Source organism: Eurosta solidaginis, chromosome 4 (genome assembly GCF_040869045.1).
Source record: "Eurosta solidaginis isolate ZX-2024a chromosome 4, ASM4086904v1, whole genome shotgun sequence".
Taxonomy (NCBI): domain Eukaryota; kingdom Metazoa; phylum Arthropoda; class Insecta; order Diptera; family Tephritidae; genus Eurosta; species Eurosta solidaginis.
In genome coordinates this window covers 16,365,525-16,388,719 of record NC_090322.1, presented here as the reverse complement: position 1 = coordinate 16,388,719, position 23,195 = coordinate 16,365,525, and the positions used below count along the sequence as shown (strand labels likewise).

Sequence of the window (23,195 nt, the reverse complement as noted above, 5' to 3'; positions counted from 1 at the left end):
TGATTCAGAAATTTTGGGGACGGTGAGGTGAAAAGTAATTCTAAAACTACTTTTTACACTTCACCATGATATTAACGGCAGTAATTGTTTACTTTAACTCACAACTGCTAAAACCTGACCAAAAATATCGGGAGAGGTGTCAAAAGACGCGTTTTGACCCCAGGACCACGAATCCGAGAGTGGAAATTCAAAATTGTATTTCGTTTCGGAGATATTTGCAAACAAAATTGAAAATTTTCATTTGGTTGTTGTTGTTTTGATGAATTTGTAGTACCCACAAGAAAAACTGTGGGTGTTTTGCGCGGATATAGTTTTGGTCTCCAAGCCGGTGTTGGACCCACCCAGGGTAATTTTTTGTAAGCGCGGCCGAAGGCCGCCAATGCAGAAAGGTGTTCTGCATAAAAATAATATGGATCCCACCCCGGTTTCGGAGCGCTCCGGGCCCATTTTTCGGTTTTTTGAAAATAACTTTTGACAGAAATAAAATTTTGAATTTCCGCTCTTGGATTCGTGGTCCTGGGATCAAAACGTGTCTTTTGCCACTTCTCCCGATTGGTCGGGTTTTAGCAGTTGTGAGCTAAAGTAAACAATTACCTTAACGGCTTCTACCTAAAGTTATGAATCTGAGCGCAACAAATACTCTTTGAGGATGTTCCTGGAATTAAGGTTCAGGGTTAAGACTTCGGCTTCTCCGGGCCCATTTTTCGGTTTTTTGGAAATAACTTTTGACAGAAATAAAATTTTGAATTTCCGCTCTTGGATTCGTGGTCCTGGGATCAAAACGTGTCTTTTGCCACCTCTCCCGATTGGTCGGGTTTTAGCAGTTGTGAGCTAAAGTAAACAATTACCTTAACGGCTTCTACCTAAAGTTATGAATCTGAGCGCAACAAATACTCTTTGAGGATGTTCCTGGAATTAAGGTTCAGGGTTAAGACTTCGGCGGGTATATCGGTTGACGTGGTTATGGAGAGTATACAGCAACTCTAGTCCAATTAATTACTAGATAATGGCGAGTATAAGATTCATCATTCACCCCAGGATATTCATCTTGAATTGTGGCCTACTAAATAGTTTAAGATTTTCATAAAATGAAAATGCACTTATTTAATGAAAAAGGTTCGATATTATTAATAGCTGGTATGTATTTGAAAATCAGTTAGTTTATATGATTCAAGCGTGCCTGATTGATAGAAATCTTAAATTATGAAGAGTAGGTAGCAAACAACCATCTTCATATTACAAAACTACATTTAAAAGAAAAATACATTGAATAATAAGTATGTTACAGTATAGAACGAATGCGGGTATTCTTTGAGACATTGTGACCTTGCTCTTGTAGGAGACAGCTACAACTAACCCTTGAGACTCGTCATACCAGCACGCATTACTTCATCCACCAGTAGTAGATTGCTAGCAATCACTGAACATGAATTCAAAATCTGTTTCTTAACAATGTAGTTATCGTAAACGCTCATATCTGCAGGTTTCATTGGCTCGCCCGTTGACAAATCCAGTCCTATCGGCTCTGGATTGAGACGATCCTCTTCGGTTAGTTTAACAATGGTGTCTTGAGCATCATAACCACTATTAATAGCCAAATTTTTTGGAATGACCAATAAAGCTTCAGCAAACGCTTGTATACCCAATCGTACTTTACCCTTCACAGTATCCTTGTACTTCATAAGTTCATTATAAGCGCGCACTTCAAAAGCACCGGCGCCTGGTATAACGCATTTATCCACAAGGGCATTATTGATGGCGCGCAAACCATCACGTATGGCATCTTTTATTTGCAAAATGGTATGCTTATTAGGTCCTTTGATAAGAATTGTTACAGATTGCGGATTTTTACACTCTTCCACAAAAGTGTATTTATTCTCACCGAGCACATGCTCGTACACAACACCAGCGTAACCCAAATGAGATTCCTCCAAATCATCAAAAGAATTCATAGCAGTGCCACCGCATGCTAAAGCTAAACGCTCCATATTCCTGCGTTTAGCACGACGCAAGGCCATGATACCTTCCTTGGCTAAAGCGTCCAATGACATGGGATCAATACCTTTTTGATTGATAACAACAAACGTTTTTTCAGTGCCATCACAAAGTTGACGTTTCAGCGCTATAATTTTCTGCACACGTTTATCGATAAATTCACGTTCAGCGCGTACAAAGTTTTCACGCTCCTCAGCAGTTTTATAAAAGAAACCCGAGCTTACCTCAGACTTTTCATATTCCAGCGAAACATTGCAAGTGAGTATATAAGCGTTTTCCAAACGTTTAGGCATATCAGGATGACGAGTGCCATGATCCATAACAATACCACGTATGAGACTGGTATCTGTGGCAGTCTTGTGCTGCATTTCCATTAATTCAACCATATGCAAATCTACTTGTTTATCATCCTGACGTATAGCCAAAACACCATCAACGCAAACTTCAGTTAGTATATCGGCCAGTCCAGGGTGTACTTTGGTGCGCAAGCTGGTATTGGCGATACCCATTAAGTTTTTCTTATTAATTTCAATGGGAATTTTCACTGATTCCAGCACCTCTAAAGCCTTGTTACATGCCTTTTCAAAACCTTCAGTTACGATGCGTGGATGTAGGCCTTCGGTAAGAAAAATATCTGCTTGTTTAAGCAGCTCACCAATTAGTAGCACGGTTGATGTCGTGCCATCACCAGTTGAGTCATCCTGTGCAGTGCTTGCGCGCGCAATCATCGAAGCAGTTGGATGCTGAATTTGCATTTCATGCAGAAGAACATTTCCATCTTTGGTGATTTTAATGTCGCCAGCACCGGATACCAACCTGTGGAGAAGATATAAATTTGTATTAGAATTCAAATTGTACAAAATTATTTAGTTGGTATTAAATTATAGTAAAACCTATTTTATTGTACAGCAATATTTCAGCGACAATAAATTTATCTTTCTATTTCGCTATTGTTTTTTATAAACATTGGAATATTTTACTTTTGCGCAGCTTTTATTACAAATTTGATGGTATACTCTAATTCGTAGGCTAAATGCGCTTATTGCTTCACAAAGTTGGAAGTACAATAGTTCGCACTAATTGAATAAATATTACAACGGCAAAAAATACAATATACATACAAGATATATATCTAACACATAACAAACTAAAAAACTTAATATATTGTTATATATGCTTCGGTTTCTGTTTAACGGTTTATCTCAGGTTCCAGTTTTGGTCATGGTGTCAGCAACAGTAACTAGAAACAATTAAATCGTCGCATATTTTATTGTTCTTCTATATGCGAACGGTTTTGAAATGTCCATGTTTCAGTGCCGCCTTTTTAGAAATATCATAAAATTTCCTTTCGCGTAGCTTTTATTACAAATTTGATGGTATACTAGAATTTGTAGGCTAAATGCGCTTATTGCTTCCAAATTTGAAGGTACAAGAGTTCGCAGTAATTGAATACATATTACAGCGACAAAAGTACAATCTACATACAAGATATATATCTAACACATAACACACCAAAAAAACTTAGTATATTGTTATATATATATATGTCTCGGTTTCTGTTTAACGGTTTATCTCAGGTTCCAGTTTCGGTCATGGTGTCAGCAACAGTAACTAGAAACAATTAAATCATTAAATTATCGTATATTTTATTGTTATTCGATATTCGAGCGGCTTTGAAATGCCCATGTTTCAGTGCCGCCTTTTTGGAAATATAAAATTTCCTTTCGCGCAGCTTTTATTACAAATTTGATGGTATACTCGAATTTGTAGGCTAAATGCGCTTACTCCATCACAAAATTTAAGTTATTAGCAAATTAACTTAGCTATGCCTAATAAAAATCGATAAGGCTTGGACTATCTGTAATATCCTTTTCGTAAGCAGAATGGTATTAAGCCCCAATGAAAAATTCGTTCATAAATTTCCATTCAGATAAGGTAATGGATCGCAGAAATCACATTTTCGTCAGATTTGATGTTGTTGTAGCAGTGCTTCTGATTTAAACGACCTGTATATGGCGGATAGGTATATCTAAAAAACAGAGTGTAGAAGTTCTTCTTGAAAGGCTATATGGACCCAACGTTTCTTTTCTCTAAAATGCATGATGATGTTGATCAACATTTGACCGACTCCTCCAAGTGTTATCGATGCTCAGTTCTTTGTCAATGGTTTTTTTGAAGCTGAGGAAATTAGTCCTCCTTACGTTGCTTCGTCGCGCCCTCGCCCACCAAATGTTGGAAATATTGGACACACGTCGATGGGATATTTTGGCGAGCAGGCAGCCGCAATTGTAGCTTTAGTTCAGAGCCGTAACAAAATCCTCAAGATCCTCTCTGTCAGCACTTCGGCAAAGACAAAGCAACCTATAAACTAATTGGTACGCCTCTTGTGTGCTACGATATGGTCGCAGAGCTTAAATGGAGCATGCAGGGCTACAGGAAATACCTGGCGCTCAGAGCTGCCACGGGATTTCTTCTATGCAACCGGACACCATTTATACAGCGAGTCGGGAATACTCGCCACAAGGGAAAGGATCGACATTTTGAACAAAGTTTCTGTAGAATACCCAGGACCATGGTTATTGCAAATTATATCTGATAAAAGAGCCCGCCCTCCAGGAATTTAGGGAGTCATCTCCGTTATCACTATGGGAGAATACAGCGAATAAAAACTCAGCCGTTTGATCCTAATGAGCATTGATAGGCCCTCGGTCGAATCCATCATGATTCGCCACTTATTTATGTAGATAAAAGCCCGGTGAACCTCGTTCTAAATGACATATACCCGAAAACATAGATTTAAACATAGACACCATATTTTCAATAATAAGATGGAGCCTCTAAATCCATAAGACTTTGGCCAAAGCCTGTTGAAATTGTAATTTACCTTGAACACCCGGTAGAAGATATGGTAAAAGTCTAGTTGAGGGGTCGACTGGTAATACGCTACCAAAAATATCGAGAGAGGTGTCAAATACGTATTAATCTCGAGAACAATAATCCGAAGGAGGAAAAGAAAAATTGTTTCTCTGTCCGGAGATATTTGCAGTTGAAGTTGGGGTAATAGTCTAGTTCAGGGGTCGACTGCTAATACGCGTTAAAAAATATCGAGAGAGGTGTCAAAAGACGCGTATTAATCTCGAGAACAATAATCCGAAGGCAGAAACGAAAAATTTTAACTCGTTCAAAAGATATTAACGAAAAACCGAAAAAAGACCAGCGGGTACCTTCGAAACCGGGGGTGGGATCCATAGTATTTTTGCACAGAACACCTTTCTGCGTTGGCGGCCTTCGGCCGCGCTTATAAAAAAAAGCCCTGGGCTACGCCATGCCAAGTCCGGGTGTGTGCTATAACCGGGGCTACCGCTACGGTGATGCACAATTTTTTTGGGGGTACAACACAACAACAACCACATGAAAATCGCCAACTTCAACTGCAAATATCTCCAGACAGAGATAAAATTTTTCTTTTCCGCCTTCGGATTATTGTTCTCGATATTTTTTGACGCGTATTAGCAGTCGACCCCTCAACTAGACTATTACCATTTTTTATAAACGCGGCCGAAAGCCGCCAACGCAGAAAGGTGTCTGCGCAAAAATACCATGGATCCCACCCCGGTTTCGCGGGAAAAAAGACCCGCGGGTACTTCCGAAACCGGGGGTGGGATCCATAGTATTTTTGGGCAGAACATCTTTCTGCGTTGGCGGCCTTCGGCCGCGCTTCTAAAAAATAACCCTGGGCTACGCCATGCCAAGTCCGGGTGTGTGGTATAACCGTGGCTACCGCCACGGTGATGCACAATTTTTTTTGTGGATATCAACACAACAACAACCACGTGAAAATCGCCAACTTTAACTGCAAATATCTCCGCACAGAGATAAAATTTTTCTTTCCGCCTTCGGATTATTGTTTTCGAGATTAATACGCGTCTTTTGATACCTCACTCGAAGACCTTGGGCCAACTTTAGGGTGGGGCCCCTAAACTGCACTACTACCAAATTTTTATATTCCGCCTTCGGATTATTTATACTGATGTCAAGACGCGTCGTTTGAACCCTCTCTCGATATTTTTGTTAGCGTATTAGCAGTCGATCCCTCAACTAGACAATTACCGAAGATATTGATTATTGATCGCAATTATTTTATGGGGCGAACCACTGCTACAACTCCAACAACGACCAGAAAAGGAGGGCATTAAAATCAGCCAATAACAAAATACAAAAAAAACTGCTGATGACGAATCACAAACTTAACCTAAAAATTCAGCGGCAGCTGCGATTGCAGCCATATGAGCGATGATCAATCCTTTTTTAATACAAAAAATGGTTAAATTCGATACACGAAATTATAATTATAGTTTAAATATTGAAAAATATCATTTCTACTCACATTTTCATTGTTCCTTTGGGTCCCAAATTAGTACGCATCACATCTTGCAAGCCTTTTGCGGCCGAGATGTTAATGGCCAACGCCTGTGCGGCACGTGCAAATTCAGCCTTTGGATTCAACAAACTAATCGAAGCCATGGTTTATGTAGGTTAATCAATTGTTTTCTTTTAGTTAACGTTAAATGTAATTAATCAAAATTAGATTTCAGCGGTACGTTGCAAATTTTTAAACAAAAAGATTTCTACTCCTTGCACAAAAAAAATCTGCTAATGTGCAATGAGGGCGTGTTCAGTGTTGACCAAAACAGTAAAATCCACCAAATAATTGAGATATTGTAAAATACTCATCTTTTGTCAAATTAGTAATTTACAGCTGCCGGGCAACGCACAAATTTGCTTGATGATTACCATAGCAACGGGTGGTTGTGTGTGTATTGGGTGATTGTCGCTTGCCCCGCCACCACACAAGCAGAAAGCATCAATCACCATTTGTATTGAAAATTCGTAGCGTGCAGACGTAAACATGTCATCGGATGACGATTTTTTATTGCTTGTAAATTTTGCGAATTTTCATAAAAATGTTTAAACTTTCTTCTAAGAATTTTTTCGAGTATGCAGTTTTGTAGCTTATTCTATTATAATATAATAAGATGCTAATCTTAAGCCACTAAGAAAATTACCTGATTTTTGGCAAATTTTTTTTTCCTTCCGACCTTTGCATTCGTAGGTTTCAATAAACCGCAACGGAAAATCTTTCTTCCGCGAAGTTGCTCATTGCACGTTCTCACAAAACTAACACATTAAAAGCCTTCCACGATTTACAACCAGATTGACTGAATTTTGTGTGTGTTAGTGCAGTCGGGTGGCTTCGTGACACACGTATTTGTTGTCGGCTACGCGTTGATGAAAATCAAAAATTTTTGATTTTTTCATTTGACGCTAGCTTATTTGATAGTCGCGGGGTGTGATTGACAAAACGCAGTGTTGTATTTAGTTTGTGTCGACATTCAAAATGAACAAGTGCGCGGAAGAAAAGCAATTCATATTAAAATTTATTGAAAATTATCAATAATTACCAGCTTTATGGAATGTAAAGCTTTTATTATTATTTGATCAAATTTGTATTAATTTTTTTATTATTTAATAAAACTGCTGTAGTTGCAAGTAAAAAAAAGTCATCATCCGATGATGACATATTCACGTCCGAATGCTATGGTTTCTCAATGCAAATGTTGATTGATGGCTTTTTATTTGATAGTCGCGGGGCAAGCGTCAAATACCCGACACGCACACATACAAGAATTCTGTCAATCTGGTTGAAAATCGCGGAAGGCTCTAATGCTTGTCAACCAGGCCGCGATCAAATAGACCAGCAGTCAAGCGAAAAAATCTAAAAATTTTGAGTTTCATCAACGCGAAGCCGACAACAAAAACGTTTAAGCACGATATCGACCGATACGCACACAACTACCCGTTGCTGTGGTAACCATTAAGCCGGAGTCATTGGTGCCGTATGTCGTATCGCTGTATCCGTATCCCTAACGTAAGCTGGAGACATTGGTGCTTTATCGGTAATCGTATCGGTAACCTTATAACAGCTGATTCGACCAACCTTATGAGAATCAATGCAATCGATTATTGGTGCCGCTAAAGTCGTAACCGTATCGTAGCCAACCAATTGGGTTTTGGTTTACCGTCGTAACGATAAACAGCTGATTACTTTAGGGATACGGATACAGCGATACGACATACGGCACCAATGACTCCAGCTGTAATCAGCTGTTTATCGTTACGACGGTAAACCAAAACCCAATTGGTTGGCTACGATACGGTTACGACCTTAGCGGCACCAATAATCGATTGCATTGATTCTCATAAGGTTGGTCGAATCAGCTGTTAAAAGGTTACCGATACGGTTACCGATAAAGCACCAATGTCTCCAGCTTTAAGCCGGAGTCATTGGTGCCGTATGTCGTATCGCTGTATCCGTATCCCTAACGTAATCAGCTGTTTATCGTTACGACGGTAAACCAAAACCCAATTGGTTGGCTACGATACGGTTACGACCTTAGCGGCACCAATAATCGATTGCATTGATTCTCATAAGGTTGGTCGAATCAGCTATTAAAAGGTTACCGATACGGTTACTGATAAAGCACCAATGTCTCCAGCTTTAAGCAAATTTGTGCGTTGCCCGGCAGCTTAACATTTCAATCGTTGTGAACATAGTGTACAAGTACAAGTGTGTTGACTTATCTGTCAAGCATTCTGACAGGCACTCGCTGGATTCGGAATGACAGCGAATTCAAAATGGATACCATTACCGAATGCGCCGAATGATTGAAAAATTGAAAAAGTCGAGACGATTGGTAGTCAAAAATGTTGTCGTTGAGACCAAAAATGCGACTCTAGACCTGAGATTTCCATCAGGTGAGCGAGGCTGTTTGTAGTTTTGACGTTTATCGCTTAGTGAACACACTTGTATAGGTACACTATGATTGTGAACCGACTGTTTAACCATTACCCGCCAATTTAACATCCCTAAGTATAGTGAATCAAAAGAAACTTTCCGTCGACGAATGATTCAGTGCAAACGAATCGAAGCAACAGAAAAGTAAAAATTTTGATTTTAACGCTTGGTGATCAAGTACTCTGCAAAAAACACGTTGATTACATTAGTGATTAGCAAAGTGTAATTAATTTGCTTGATTGAGTGACAAAGTAGACACGCGAACAAGATCTATAGGAAATAGAACTTACCTAAAAAACCAGTTTCCGTAGGGAAAGGTTTTTGCAGTGCAAAAAACTCAGTGAAAATGGCGAAATTAAATTGCGCATCGATTGCCATATTTGCAATTTTATTGCTCAGCCACAACTTCCAGTGCAGTAATGCAAAACGCGTTTTTAGCAGTAATCGCAAGACAGGAAGCGGACGCACACCATCCAGTAATAGTAGACATGTGACAAAACCCAGTTATCCAACACAAAGTGGCAGCGGCAGTGTAAGTAATTCGCACGGTGACTTAGCCAAATTAAGCTATTCGGGTTATAATTCCGCACCGAATCGTCCAGCAGCAGCACCAGGAGGTAGTACCGGCAATTCGCAACCTATTGGCTGGAATGTCCCAAAATCGCAAGGACCACCACCCGCATATTCAGCTTCCAATCCTGCTGGAGGTGCGCATACAAATATACATGAACCAGCACCAGCGTACAAGCCTAACAACGCTGCACCACCCAGTTATGGTAGCGCAACGGGTGTACATACACCCATAACAGCTACCAACACGCATGGCGTGCAGAGCTCATACCCCGGCGCTACTTATCATGCACCTGATGCAATGCCAGCAGGTGCTACATACTACTCATCGCCTGGACAATTGCCTGCTGGCGCAAGTTATCATTCGCCCGGATCACTACCAGCTGGAGCATCATATTATCCATCTTCGGGACATATGCCAAGCTACGGCGGCGGTTACCATCCGGGAGGTGGTCATATGTCAGCTGGCGGTGGTGGTTATTATCCGGGTGGAGGTGTACCTGCAGGCGCTACTTATGTAGCTCCTGGCGCTGCATTACCGCCAGGCGCAGTTTTTTACTCATCACCACCACAGCAAACATCTTCTGGTTTAGGATTTGGTGAGTTCGATATCAGTTAATACCAACAAAATTCAAAATGTATCCAATTTTGTTTTCTACAGGCTCTGGCTTAGCTGCGGGCGCACTTGGTGGCGCTCTACTTGGACATGCGCTCACACCGACACATACACGTGTTGTGGAATCTGCACCGGCTGCAGCGGCTGGACAATCAGGCTCGAATGACGATAGAATCATTATCATAAATAATGGACCACCGGGTTCGGTGACTACAACAAATGCTGCCGGCGCTGCTGGTGAAAACGGCACACAGCCAGCTGCTGCATCTGCATCAGCCGATCCTGCTGTACCAAATGTACCGCTCGCACCTATGGGTGACAATAGTGCAACACCAGCACCAGCAGCCGCACCAGCAGCCGCACCAGGCGGAACAGGCGAACAACCACCACCAGCAGGTGGTATCATTTGTGTACCAGTGCGCATTAATGAAACAGATCCAGCCGATAACACCAAAATGATTGAAGTTGAGAAAATTGCATGTTATCCAGCACCACCACCACCACCCGCTGCTGGTGCTGAAATGAACGGTACATCACCTATAATGCCACCAGCAGATGGTAGCGCACCATTGGCACCACTTAACCCAGTCACGGCGGCATCACAGCAATTGCAAGCAAGCCCAACACCGCTACCCAATAGTCTTAGTGCTGCTGGTGCGCTCTACAGTTCTTTGTTTGCCATGCTAATGCCATTGTTAGTTGCTTTTGTTGGTATGCGTTAAATATAGGCAAGAGAAAAAACTTGTTTATAATTAGCAGCAAGTTAGCAAATAAACGGCAACAACAATAAAAGGGTAGTGAATAGTAAAAAAATCAGTAAGAAATGTTAAACACAAAACTAAAAAATCAATGTCACAAGCGCCAATAAAGCTTGGTTTGAAAAACTTAAAGCATCTCACACAATGTTATATTATTGGAATTCGCATTACATACATCACACTTCGAATGTACTATTGTAATCTCAGACACTTTTTAAAGTGCATTGTTAATTTTTAAATTAAGTTTTGTTAAAAATTCGAAAAATATATATATATTGTAGTAGTTGATCAAATAAAATATTAGTAGTATATGCAAGCTTGCTTTAAATGTTAAAGAAAAATGAACAAAATTATGCATTCTATTTTATTGTTACTACTTAAGAACAAAATGTTAGACAAATATATGTATTTCAGTCATTTACTTGCATCTAAATTATTAAACACTAAAATTAACCTTCATAATATTTAAAACGTGCAGTGCATAGTCACTGATTCATTAAGCCATATTCGTGTATATTCTTTAAAAAAAAAACTTATTAAATCTGAAATGTACTCGCGCCTTTTGTAAAACCAATTAGGGAATTTTTTTTTTTTGTATACTACATGCCTATGAATTTATTAATACAGGTTTATGTATTTGTATTTTGTATTTATTTAAGTATTTAAATGCAGTCTGCTTGTGCATCTACTAAATAATTTCTACAAACATGAAGTTGTATGGGTAATAAAACCAGAAATAACAATTGTCTTCAAACTACAATAGTTAAGAAAAAATTTGAAAAATATAAAATGAATATTAAATGTTAACTAGAAAAAAGTGTTAGGAAAAAATCATGTTAAACGTAATATTTCAATTGTCCATAATTCGATATTCCGATTGTCAGTTAAATTCATATATGAATATGTAGTAGTTTTGGTAAATTTTTGTGATAGATACAAATGCACTTAACATGTTTACGATATTCAAAAATTAAAAATATACCAATAAAATCCGCTTCTATGCACCTAACACTGAAAGCAAATCTTGAAGAATTTTAATTTCCATATTTTATATTGTTGTAGTAAATTGATATAAAAAGCGTTGTATTTAATTGCAATGAAATGTTTCACTTTGTGAACAAAGTATGCAACCGGTTATTCGTTTTCTGTACAACTTTTTATGTTTAGAATTGTATTACTTATAATAATTATTAGGAGATTAGATACTAATATTACCAGCAATTGTGTACATATTTTTTACACTATGCAACAGGGTGTTTGTGGAATGTGAAGTGAGGCAAACACTTGAGATATGTGCTGCGCGTATATATTGGAAAAACGTTCTATGTAAGTCGGGCTTTTTCCCGAAATGTTCATTGTCTTCTTAGACAAATACTTTCTTCAGAGAGCGTAAAGGCCCACAAAAAAGTAAGAATACTGTGACGAATATTAGCAACACTAAGGGATACTATCATCTAAGTCGATACTAAGTAGTCACTGGTATGTACATAAACAAATCAATCATTATGTCTAGACATATGCACATACAAGCAACGGAGAAGCAGCGGAAAGATACGCACAAACGCATGCATATATCTGAGGTACTCACAAAAGTATGCAATCATTGGTGGAAGTATTACTCACATATACACGCACATATTGCTATGCGAGAAGCTATAAACGTGCATCTGTAGTTTATAGCTGGTAACTGAGTAGTAAATTCTAGAAGAAGAAACGCCTAGAAATATGCGAAAGAGGAAACCGAAGAGAATAAAAGCAGCACATGCTGAGGCATGAGCAATCAGTTTGATTTAAGCACGCTATCAGTTGCGAAGTATAAGTGTTATTGTGATGTATTTTCAAAGTAGTATAATAAAGACCATTTTGCATTATTGAATGTTGCAGGTATTTATTCAACAGTTTAACGATACGACCGTTAGTAGAAGGTTGCAAATAAGCGGAATTTCCCGAAATTCGTTACAATACTAAAATAAATAAGGCCACCTAATTTTTAAGCTGTTTCTCAGAAATATAAGAATGAAATAGCTGCAGAATGCGATATAAGTCAAGAGAAGATGCAGTTATATATATAATACTTTTATTACATATATGGATTCAGTATGACGCACCGTTTGTGATGCAGCGCATCTGAACAAATCTCGGTTGGAACGAAAAGGCTTGGTGCTAATTTAATCTGCTAAGCAAGGCCGGTACGCATATAGTCAATATGCTGTCAGTTCTTAAAGCAAATGGAAAGAAATAGAAAAGAAGATTGACGCTATCATACGCTTGTACGTGTGCTATGTTATATGATTAATTTTGTTACTAATTTTATTGATATTTACTAAAAAAAGAAACCAACTACATATTTAAATTACTTCACTATAGTCAATAATAGTTATCCATAGATAGCACCCATAGCACTTTTAATTGATTTCCTAAACCACAAGGTCAACCCATTTGTGGTCAGTCGTACACGTCACATTTTAAATATTCCACCAGAGTATCATTAGCTTCGCTGCCAACTTATATCTCCTGCATATTTTATTTGTTAATTTACTTAGTATTTATTTAATAGCTTTGAACCAACAACAACAAGCTTAATCGTAATTTCTGACTTAAAAAATTTTATTTGGTTGTTTATTAGCAAACAAAGCGTAGATTATGCAAATAGAAAACAGACAAATGCTTAGAGTAAATATGTATTTATTATGGATGTATGCGAAGTGTTTGTATACAAAGCCATTATTGTATGCAACCTCATTTCATTCATTAATGGCCCAATGAAAAATAAATTCGATATAGGCAAGAAAACAAAAGATATGCTGTTTGAACATTTGAAAAGGTTTCTCCACTACTCCTCGCCCCCTTTATTTTTACTATGCTTTTCCTCCTTCCTCTAACTCACTCCCTTCGCGCCATAATTCCATCTGATCAGACAATTCAATAAAGTTACCAATTGATCCGAATTTATATCGACTGGATATTAGCGGCAACACTTATTTTAGGAGAGAAACGTCGCCTACCACGCAAGGTTCAATTATGTACAGGTTGGCTCATCTCATCAGCTGATTTTATTTATGTCAATGCGTGGTCGAAGGGATTGTCAAAAGGAGATGGCAAACTCAAAATGAAACCAACACATTGGCAACATTTTACTTACACATACAAAAACTGCTAAGTTTTACGTTTCCATTCCATACCATTCGCACCAACACCAATACACAGATTTTGACAATTTGAACAGGCATATTTTGTTGCTTTATACGCCAATTACACGGCTCAAGTATCCTTGTGCCAATTACCAATTTGCACAAGTATTTGCCCGGTGTGTGCACTGGTTGCGCTATTTGCGCAGAGAACTGCGCTAAAATCAAAACGATTTTGATATTTACGCATGTCTGCAAATATTGCACATGCTTGTGTGTGGCGAATCTTACACAGTTTACCTGTGGTTCCTGATAATATAACATCAGAAATTATTGCTTAAAAATGTTAATATCGAAGGCGTAAGGACCATCTCTAGCTTGTAACAGGAATTCACACAAATTCAATAATACATAATAATTTTTATGCAATTAGAACACATGTTTCATTTGTTGCGCTAGTTGAAAAATGAATATCATTGTAAATTTTACCAAGTAGCGCAACTAACAGCTGATCGGTGAAAATTCGAACATTCACACGCACAGTTCTCGACTCAGTTTCAAAAAAAAAACTAGATTATTTAACTCAAATTTTAAAGTGAGATAATCCTTACGAATTTATGTATATAGAATATATAAGACGTTTTTGTTGTTATTAAAACAATAGTTTTATTTATATTAAAGCTTTTATCATTTTTGTTTAAAACATTGAAAAAACTTCGAACACCATTCCTTCATTATATGACATTCGACTGCCTAGTCCACTGCCTTCCACTCTATTCGCAACATAACCTCTGTTTAAGCTGCCAAACTATATAGTAAACAATGATGAATATTGCGCAGTGCTGCAATGAGTTGAGTTGGTCTTGCAATTAAAATACATATTTTATAAATACAATGGAAAATAAACGCTTCTGGTGCGAGTTTTTCGACTTATACCGTGAATTACCAGCACTGTGGAAAATAAAGAGTGATTTTTTAAACAATTAATGCCTTTTTTATACAATTAAAACACATGTTTCATTTGTTGCGCTACTTTAAAAATGAATATTGTGCAGTATTTTTGGGCCGTGTATGTCAAAATTTTCATTTGCACAAATTTCGTCGTTTTATATTTGCGCATGACTTTTGTGTCATGTATGGGCCGTCTTACAGATGCGCCAACCTGTATATAGTTAAACCATGCCTACCACGAAAGAATAAAGTCCTCTCCCGACTAACAAAAAAAAAAAAGCTCTATAAATTTATCAACATGAGAGACGATGCGATGGCTTTCCAGAGAAAAGTTCGCCAGAAGATTAATGGTGCTGGCAGCGATGCCGACGGCGAGTATTGAAGGAGCTGTATGAACTTTAGGCAGGTATGAACATAGTGCAACGAGTAAAAGCCCAAAGCATCGCCGGATAAGTCATGTTAAGCTTATGGATGAAAACACTGCGGTAAAGAAAGTATTCTTATCGATACTCGTATTTGGAGGCAAATGAAGCGGGATAGATTAGCGACTTGGGAGACTCAGGTGGAGAAAGAAGTCTTGATATCCGCTGTGGGTACCAATTTCCGTAGGTTATCGTAAAATATAAATGAATTTTTTGCATAGTTTCTTGCCAAGTTTTAAGAACAAGCAGGCTTTACTCCTAGCGTCAAATAGCTAAGGCTGATGTAAAAAATAAAATTCATGTATTTCCGGAGACGCCGAAAAAGTTGTGTATACTCCTTGATCCAAGGCAATAAATCTTATTACATCCTGGTGGCTTCAGGTACAACTTTACAGGTGCCGTACATAGGTATCAGCGCTATAAGACTATCTTTTGGAGAACTATTGCAGTAATAGTCGGTACAAGTGCAATCTCTGTCCCCTCGCTTGATCACATTTTGAATGCAAATATCAATAACCAAAAGGCTTAGTACATCTGCCATCATAAATTCAATTTGTAAACGCCAATTACCCCTTCCACGGGTTCTAAAAATAAAATTACATATTTCGTAATTTTTATTTATATATTATAGGGAAATAGGCACCCCTGTTTTTCGTTACGCTAATAAACGGCGCAAAGTTAATACTAAGGGTGTGTTTACATTATAGTGTAATTCGACAGCTGAGATCATCTATTCTGACTGATATATTAAAAGCGCCATATCCTGGTAAAAATTCGAGAACGCCCTGTCTCAGAATTTACGTGAATAATTCCATATGCCGATGTTTCCGTTGAAGAATGTCTTCAGAATTTGTTTTTTGGAAACGCCTTATCTCAGCGGAAAATGTATTAAATTTATGTTCTCTTCAATAGAAATCTGAGTTAGGGCGTTATTTGGCCAAATTTAAAAATAGGGGCCTTTTAAAATAATTTTTTTTAGCGTAGTTCAAAAAAATGTAAGGTAGATTTTCTTTCAGTTATTTCCTGGGATAAGACGTGCTTTAACCAGCCACCTAGAACCGAGAGTGAACTTGTACCCGGGGCGCAATTCGAGTTCAGTTAAGTGATAAAGCGAAAAAAATGTTTTTTGGTAATTTTAAAAAAATGTTTTATGAATGAACAAGTACTTGAACAACAACCACAAGTTTTGCTTAGGCAGTTGCTTCAAACTCTTGGGGTTGGTTAGGTTGAACTGGGAGGTTCTTAAGACCTCACATATACTGAATGAGTGTTTACTCTAGGGGATTTCTGAAACATAGATAGACCACAAAGAAAAGTTTCTTACTTTTTAAAAATAGTTTTCAATATTCCTGGGATTCTGTTAAAAGCAAAAATTAAAATATTTAGTGATTTCCTAACTGCAACAGATTTCTTGCTCCAATGCAATACGGTACCGAAGTTTGTACTCGATCCGTAAAAATATCTTAATTAAAGCATCGAGCATAAAATATGGGTAAGTATTGGTAAAAGGTTTCTATATTAGAGTAAGAGCCCGTGACGGCCAAACCTTTGTCATTTTATAAAAGTTGAAATTTCGTCAGTGCATACTTCCAACTGAAGCACGATCGTTGGTCGTCATTTTATAAAGACTGATTTTCATATATGGTATTTGTCACGATATAAGAAGCCACTAGCCTCATTGCCAGATACTTTCCATAGTGGCTTTGATTAGCCAGACACTTATAATCCTTCTAAACTTCAAAGAAGGAGGGTGGAGCCGTGTGTAGTGTGTAGAAGTCCACGAAAGTGGGGAAAGCTTCTGACCGCTATTCACCTGGGAATGGCCAGAGCGATTCTTTTGCATGCGGTTCAAGCAGCTCACTACTTCCGGTCGCTTGCGGCCAAGTATCCTCTGGGTGGCCGCTAAACATCCGTTTAGCGGTGAGCTAATGTGAGAAGGCGACAACCTGGCTAGGCCACTCCGACATAATCGGTTTAGGGCTAGCCGGGGGAGATCTCATCGGCAGCGTCTGTACACCTTTAGGTGCGGCTGCAAGCGGGCGTCTGTCTTGGAGCAAGCGGCTCGCTATATAAACGTACAAGTAATATTTTCACCCCCGCTGAGCGGGTAGGGCGCTGGGCTTGGGGCCCGCCACGTAAAACCATACTCCAATGAAATATAACAACAAGCCTCGGATAAATACACTCTCTATTGATGACGACCATGGCAAACATTTGAAGGACAATGAATTGAGGGCATGCACCTGGAACATCCGCTCTCTGAATGGGATAGGTGCAGATGCCTGGCTGGTTGATGTCCTCGTCAAAGCAAAATCTGACATCACCGCCATCAAAGAAATGCGTTGGACGAAGCAAGGAAGAAAGAAGATCAAAAATTGTGACATCTATTGGAGTGGCCATCCGAATAAGCGCAGTTTCGGCGTCGGGTTCGTGGTGGCTAAGTGCTGGCGTTCACGCCTGTGGACGAGCGTCTCGCCGCTATCCGAATAAAAGCAAAATTTTTTAATATATCATTCATCTGCGCTCATGCGCCGACAGAGGAGAAAGGCGATGAGGTGAAAGACACTTTTTATGAACAATTAGAACGCACACACGAGCGCTGCCCGCGTCATGATATAAAAGTCGTGCTTGGCGACTTTAACGCCAGGGTGGGCAAAGAAGGTGTTTTTGGCCCTACAGTCGGAAATTTCAGCCTACACAATGAAACTTCTCCTAACGGACTGAGGCTGATTGGCTTTGTGTGCTCGAAACATGGTCATATCCAGCACGAGGTTCATGCATAAAAAGATACATTAAGCTACATGGGTGTCTCCTGATCGAAATACTCGCAATCAGAACGATCACGTTGTGATAGACGGACGGCATGCCTCCAGTGTTTTAGATGTGCGCACGATCCGAGGACCTAACATCGACTCGGACCATTATCTCGTTGCAGCCAAATTCCGCACCCGCCGCAACGCGGCTGAAACCAAGGAACAAAAAACACAACGAAAGCGAGACGTCGGAAAGTTTCAATCACAACAGACTGCCAATGATTTCGCAACTCGACTCTCACACCTGCTCTCTGAGAGCACAACTCATCCTGAAGGAATACAGGAGCAGTGGGAGCACATCTCCAAAGCACTTCGTACTGCCGCCGAGGAAAAAATTGGTTACCGGCGGCCACGAAAAAACAACTGGTACGATGAAGAATGCCGCGTTGCAACCGAAAGAAAAGACGCTGCCTACAGGGCTACGTTAAAAGCGAGCGCGACAAGAGGAGTGTGTGAACGCTATCGTGAGTTGAAAAGGGAAGCGAGACGCCTTTTCAGGAAGAAAAAAACAGAAGCAGAAAAGCGCGAGTGCGAGGAGTTTGAGCTGCTAGCCACCAGGAATAACGCCCGAAAATTTTACCAAAAAATACGGCGACAGGCGGAAGGTTCTAAGACCGGGGCAAACTCCTGTAGGAAGAAAACGGCGACCTTGTAACTGATGTCCAGAGAGTGCTTAGATTATGGAGGGAATACTTCTCTGCTCTCCTAAATGGAGGCAGCAATTCACCGCGCAGATATGAAGAACCCGATCCCGCAATCGATGATGATGGAATATATGTCCCCGATGATGACGAAGTTAGAATAGCAATAACCAGATTGAAAAACAACAAGGCCGTGGGCGCTGATGGATTGCCTGCGGAGCTATTCAAGTACGGCGGCGAGGAGTTGGTAAGGCGCATGCAGCAACTTCTTAGCAAAATATGGGCGGACGAGTGCATGCCCGACGGTTGGAATCTAAGTGTTCTTTGCCCAGTCCACAAGAAGGGGGATACTGCAAAATGCACCAACTATCGTGGAATCAGCCTTCTTAACATCGCATATAAGGTCCTTTCAAGTGTATTTTGCGAAAGATTGAAGCCCACCGTGCGGCTTCAGACCTGGTAAATCTACCATCGACCAGATTTTCACAATGCGCCAAATCTTGGGAAAACCCGCGAAAAGAGAATCGACACACATCACCTCTTCGTCGACTTTAAAGCCGCCTTCGACAGCACGAAAAGGAGCTGCCTATATGCCGCTTTGTCTGAATTTGGTTTCCCCGCAAAACTTTTACGGCTGTGCAAAATGACGTTGAGCAACACCATCAGCTCAGTCAGAATTGGGAAGGATCTCTCCGCGCCCTTCGAAACTAAACGAGGTTTCAGACAGGGTGACCCCCTATCGTGCGATTTCTTTAATTTGATGCTGAAGAAAATTATACTAGATGCAGAACTTAACCGCACTGGAACAATATACTATAAAAGCGTGCAATTACTGGCATATGCTGATGTCATTGATATCATCGGCCTAAACACCCGCGCTGTTAGTTCTGCTTACTCCAAACTGGAAAAAGAAGCGGTAAAGATGGGTTTGATGGTGAATGAGGACAAGACGAAGTACCTGCTGTCATCGAGCAAAGAGTCAGCGCATACCCGCCTTGGCAAAAACGCTACTTTTGGCAGTCATAATTTCGAAATAGTAAAAGACTTCGTTTATTTGGGAACCAGCATCAGTACTAGCAACAACATCAGCACTGAAATCCAGCGAAGAATCAATCTTGCCAATAAATGCTACTTTGGACTAGGTAGGCAATTGAAAAGTAAAGTCCTCTCTCGGCGAACGAAAATCATACTCTACAAGTCACTTATCGTACCCGTCCTGCTATATCGGGCAGAAGCATGGACCATGACAACAGCAGATGAAGCGGATTTGGGAGTGTTCGAGAGAAAACTTCTTCGAAAGATTTATGGACCTCTACGCTTTGGCGATGGCGAGTACCGAAGAAGATTTAATGATGAGCTGTACGAGCTATACGCAGACATCAACATAGTCCAGCGAATTAAAACGCAGCGGCTGCGCTGGCTAGGCCATGTTATACGAGTGAATGATGATGCTCCGGCCAAGAAAGTGTTTCTATCGGAACCCGCCTGTGGAAGCAGGGGTAGAGGGCGGCCCCCACTCCGTTGGAAGGACCAGGTGGAAAAAGATTTAAACTCCCTTGGTGTGACCAATTGGCACCGGTTGGCGGAGCGAAGGAGCGACTGGCGCGCCTTGTTGGACGGCTATAACCGTTTAGACGGTTAAGCGCCAATTAAGTAAGTAAGTAAGTAAACTTCAACGAAGATCGAGCAATTTTATACTGAAATTCGAATACAAAATCTTTAAAAAAACTTTTGGAATTTTGTGGACCGCAAATTATCTGGGTGGTCGGCAGGCATCGGTGCAATTCAGAAACAAAATATCAAAGCCAAGAAGAATTAAACGAGTGGTGCCTCAGGGTGGTGTCCTATCCCCACTTTTGTTTAATTTTTACATATCAAAACTACCTTCGCCACCAGAAGGAGTTACTATCGTTTCTTACGCCGATGACTGCACAATAATGGCCACAGGCCCGGGCCCAAAGATCGATGAGCTTTGCAACAGAATAAACGGCTACTTCCCTGATCTCTCCAGTTTTTTCGCCTCGCGAAACCTGGCATTATCACCGACTAAATTATCCGCGACCCTATTTACAACTTGGACGTCCCAAATGTCGACCATTTTGAACATCCACGTCGATGGCACTACGCTGCCGACTGTCCTACACCCCAAAATCTTTGGTGTGACGTTTGATCAGGATCTACATTTTGGTGAGCACGCAGCCGCAATTGTTCCGAAAATCCAGAGCCGTAATAAAATCCTCAAATCCCTTGCTGGCAGTACCTGGGGAAAAGATAAAGAAACGCTCATTACCACATACAAAGCAATTGGCCAGCCGTTTGCGTGCTACGCGTTCCCTATATGGTCGCCAAGCCTAAAAACTACCAACTGGAAGAAGCTACAGGCCTGCCAAAATACTGCGCTCAGAACCGCCACGGCTGTCTTCGTATGTCCCCAGAACACCACCTACATAATGAGGCGAGAATACTCCCCATCAGGGTGAGAAATGAGATGCTAACCAAACAGTTCCTGTTGAATACCCAGAAACCGGGGCATCCCAACAGACACCTGATTGATGAGCCAGCACCGCATAGGGACTTAAGGAGTCATCTCCGTAAGCATTTTGAGGAAATACGGCACCTGAGAACTCAGCCGTATGAAGCAAAAAAACACAAGCAGGTCCTTGGTGAAATCCACAAACAGGCGTCGGACCTTTATGCCGGGAATTGCCCGGTGAATCCAGTACTCGGGGAACAGTACCCAAAACTTGCGGAAGAGGAACGCATACTCCCCAGGGAAACGCGAGTCACTCTGGCTCAACTTCGTTCTGGATACTGTAACAGGTTAAACTCTTACATATCCATAATCAACCCCGACATACAAAATGTATGCCCCGCTTGCAATGTGTCCCCACATGACACCAACCATCTCTTTAATTGTAATGTGGAACCAACGCCTCTAACACGCCTTTCATTATGGTCCAACCCTGTCGCAACAGCAAGTTTCCTTGGACTCCCGTTAGAGGATATTGATGACAATTTGTGATTGGTCGCAGCTATTAGGTGGGGCGAAACATTGCTACAACAACAACAAAGAAAGGTCTATTTTTCTGCAAAATTTTTGCACAATATGTGTTAAAGACACCATGAATCAAGTTTTATAATAGACCAACGATCCTGCTTCAGTTGGATGTATGCACTGACGAAATTTCAACTTTTATAAAATGACAAAAGTCTGGCCGTCACGGGCTCTTAGACTATATTATTTGTATAGTTTCGAAATTCATGTCCCTTGTCTAACTTCAAATACATTTTGTGGTCCAAGTTACGTTTTTTTTTTAACTTTTCAAAGTCACAAGAACTTAGAGCATCGGAGCTAGTGTGATGGGCGCAGAAGAACTTAGGAGACTAGTTTAAAGTGAATAGGCAGTATATTTTTGAAAATTTAAAAAAATTGGTATTTGATTATTTAGTAAAGTACCCATTGATTGAATATTAAAAACAAAAACACCCAATCCATCCAATTTAACCCCCCTTAAACTAAACAAAATTGCAGTGTGAATTCAACTCAAGTGATTTTATGTATAAAATTTTAGTAGTGCGAACTTACCTTAATACTTTTATAGCATTCGTATATTTATACAAATTTATTTATAGTCGAAGCTTTCAATTTATTTATTTTTAAATTTTTTGCATATGTTTATTTATTTATTTGAATGATGCTGCCTGTTTAACCCATTTAAGGACACTTAAAAAACAATTTATAGTAAATATGTACTATATAATGTGTATATGTACTTATGTGTATTCGAAATGGGGGCAATTGTATGTTGAATAACGAGAGTTCGCGAATTTGGTGTTGATACATTACATAAGTACATACATATACATATGTATGTACGTTGGCTAGACTTTGTGTGTTAAATGCATTTAACTAATCAAGAAGTATTTATGTATGTTAGTATATAATATATGAGTGTATGTGTGTTTCTCAGCTTGTATAACAAAATAAAATTAAAAAATTTGGCAACAACTTCTGTGGGTGGATTACATTACATTTGTTTTTAATTAAGTATATTGCATATATGTACATACACATGTTCATACAATAAACGTTTTATATGCCCATGTTTAATTTAATATGAGCAAGCAAATTTTGCATTACAAATTTGAAAATTAATTTTACGACTTTATCTCATTTATGTATGTACTTAAATCTGAATATTTTCACTTTTTATAATTTATTAATTTATTTCATTTTGTTTCTTTATTTAGCAATTAAAAATTTATTTATTTATTATTAACCAGGCTATTTACTTATTTTTTCGATTTTTATTGATTTTTTGTTTTTGTTTTTTATTACTTCTCCTTTTTTACATTTTTTATTTTCCTTCATTTATACGCATATAAGCATTTAGTCTTTAATTTTTTTTATTTGCGTACTATCTTTATTTATCTTTTTCTCATTT

The 23,195-nt window shown here is 39.4% G+C and overlaps 2 protein-coding genes across 2 annotated transcripts; one reads left to right on the top strand and one right to left on the bottom strand.

Annotated features, from left to right (window-relative positions):
• Positions 1 to 1,122: 1,122 nt before the first annotated feature.
• CCT6 (chaperonin containing TCP1 subunit 6) lies at positions 1,123 to 6,700 on the bottom strand. Its single transcript, XM_067780385.1, has 2 exons — positions 6,383 to 6,700; positions 1,123 to 2,811 (listed from the first exon to the last, which is right to left on the bottom strand). The coding sequence occupies exons 1-2, from the start codon at positions 6,517 to 6,519 to the stop codon at positions 1,353 to 1,355; spliced, it is 1,596 nt and encodes a 531-aa protein (XP_067636486.1). The 5' UTR covers positions 6,520 to 6,700; the 3' UTR covers positions 1,123 to 1,352.
• A 2,226-nt stretch (positions 6,701 to 8,926) lies between these two features.
• Positions 8,927 to 11,817, top strand: LOC137249133 (collagen, type I, alpha 1a-like). The gene is made up of 2 exons (XM_067780384.1): positions 8,927 to 10,020; positions 10,083 to 11,817. Exons 1-2 carry the CDS (start codon positions 9,198 to 9,200, stop codon positions 10,757 to 10,759), a joined length of 1,500 nt encoding a protein of 499 aa, XP_067636485.1. The 5' UTR covers positions 8,927 to 9,197; the 3' UTR covers positions 10,760 to 11,817.
• The last annotated feature ends 11,378 nt before the right edge of the window (positions 11,818 to 23,195 follow it).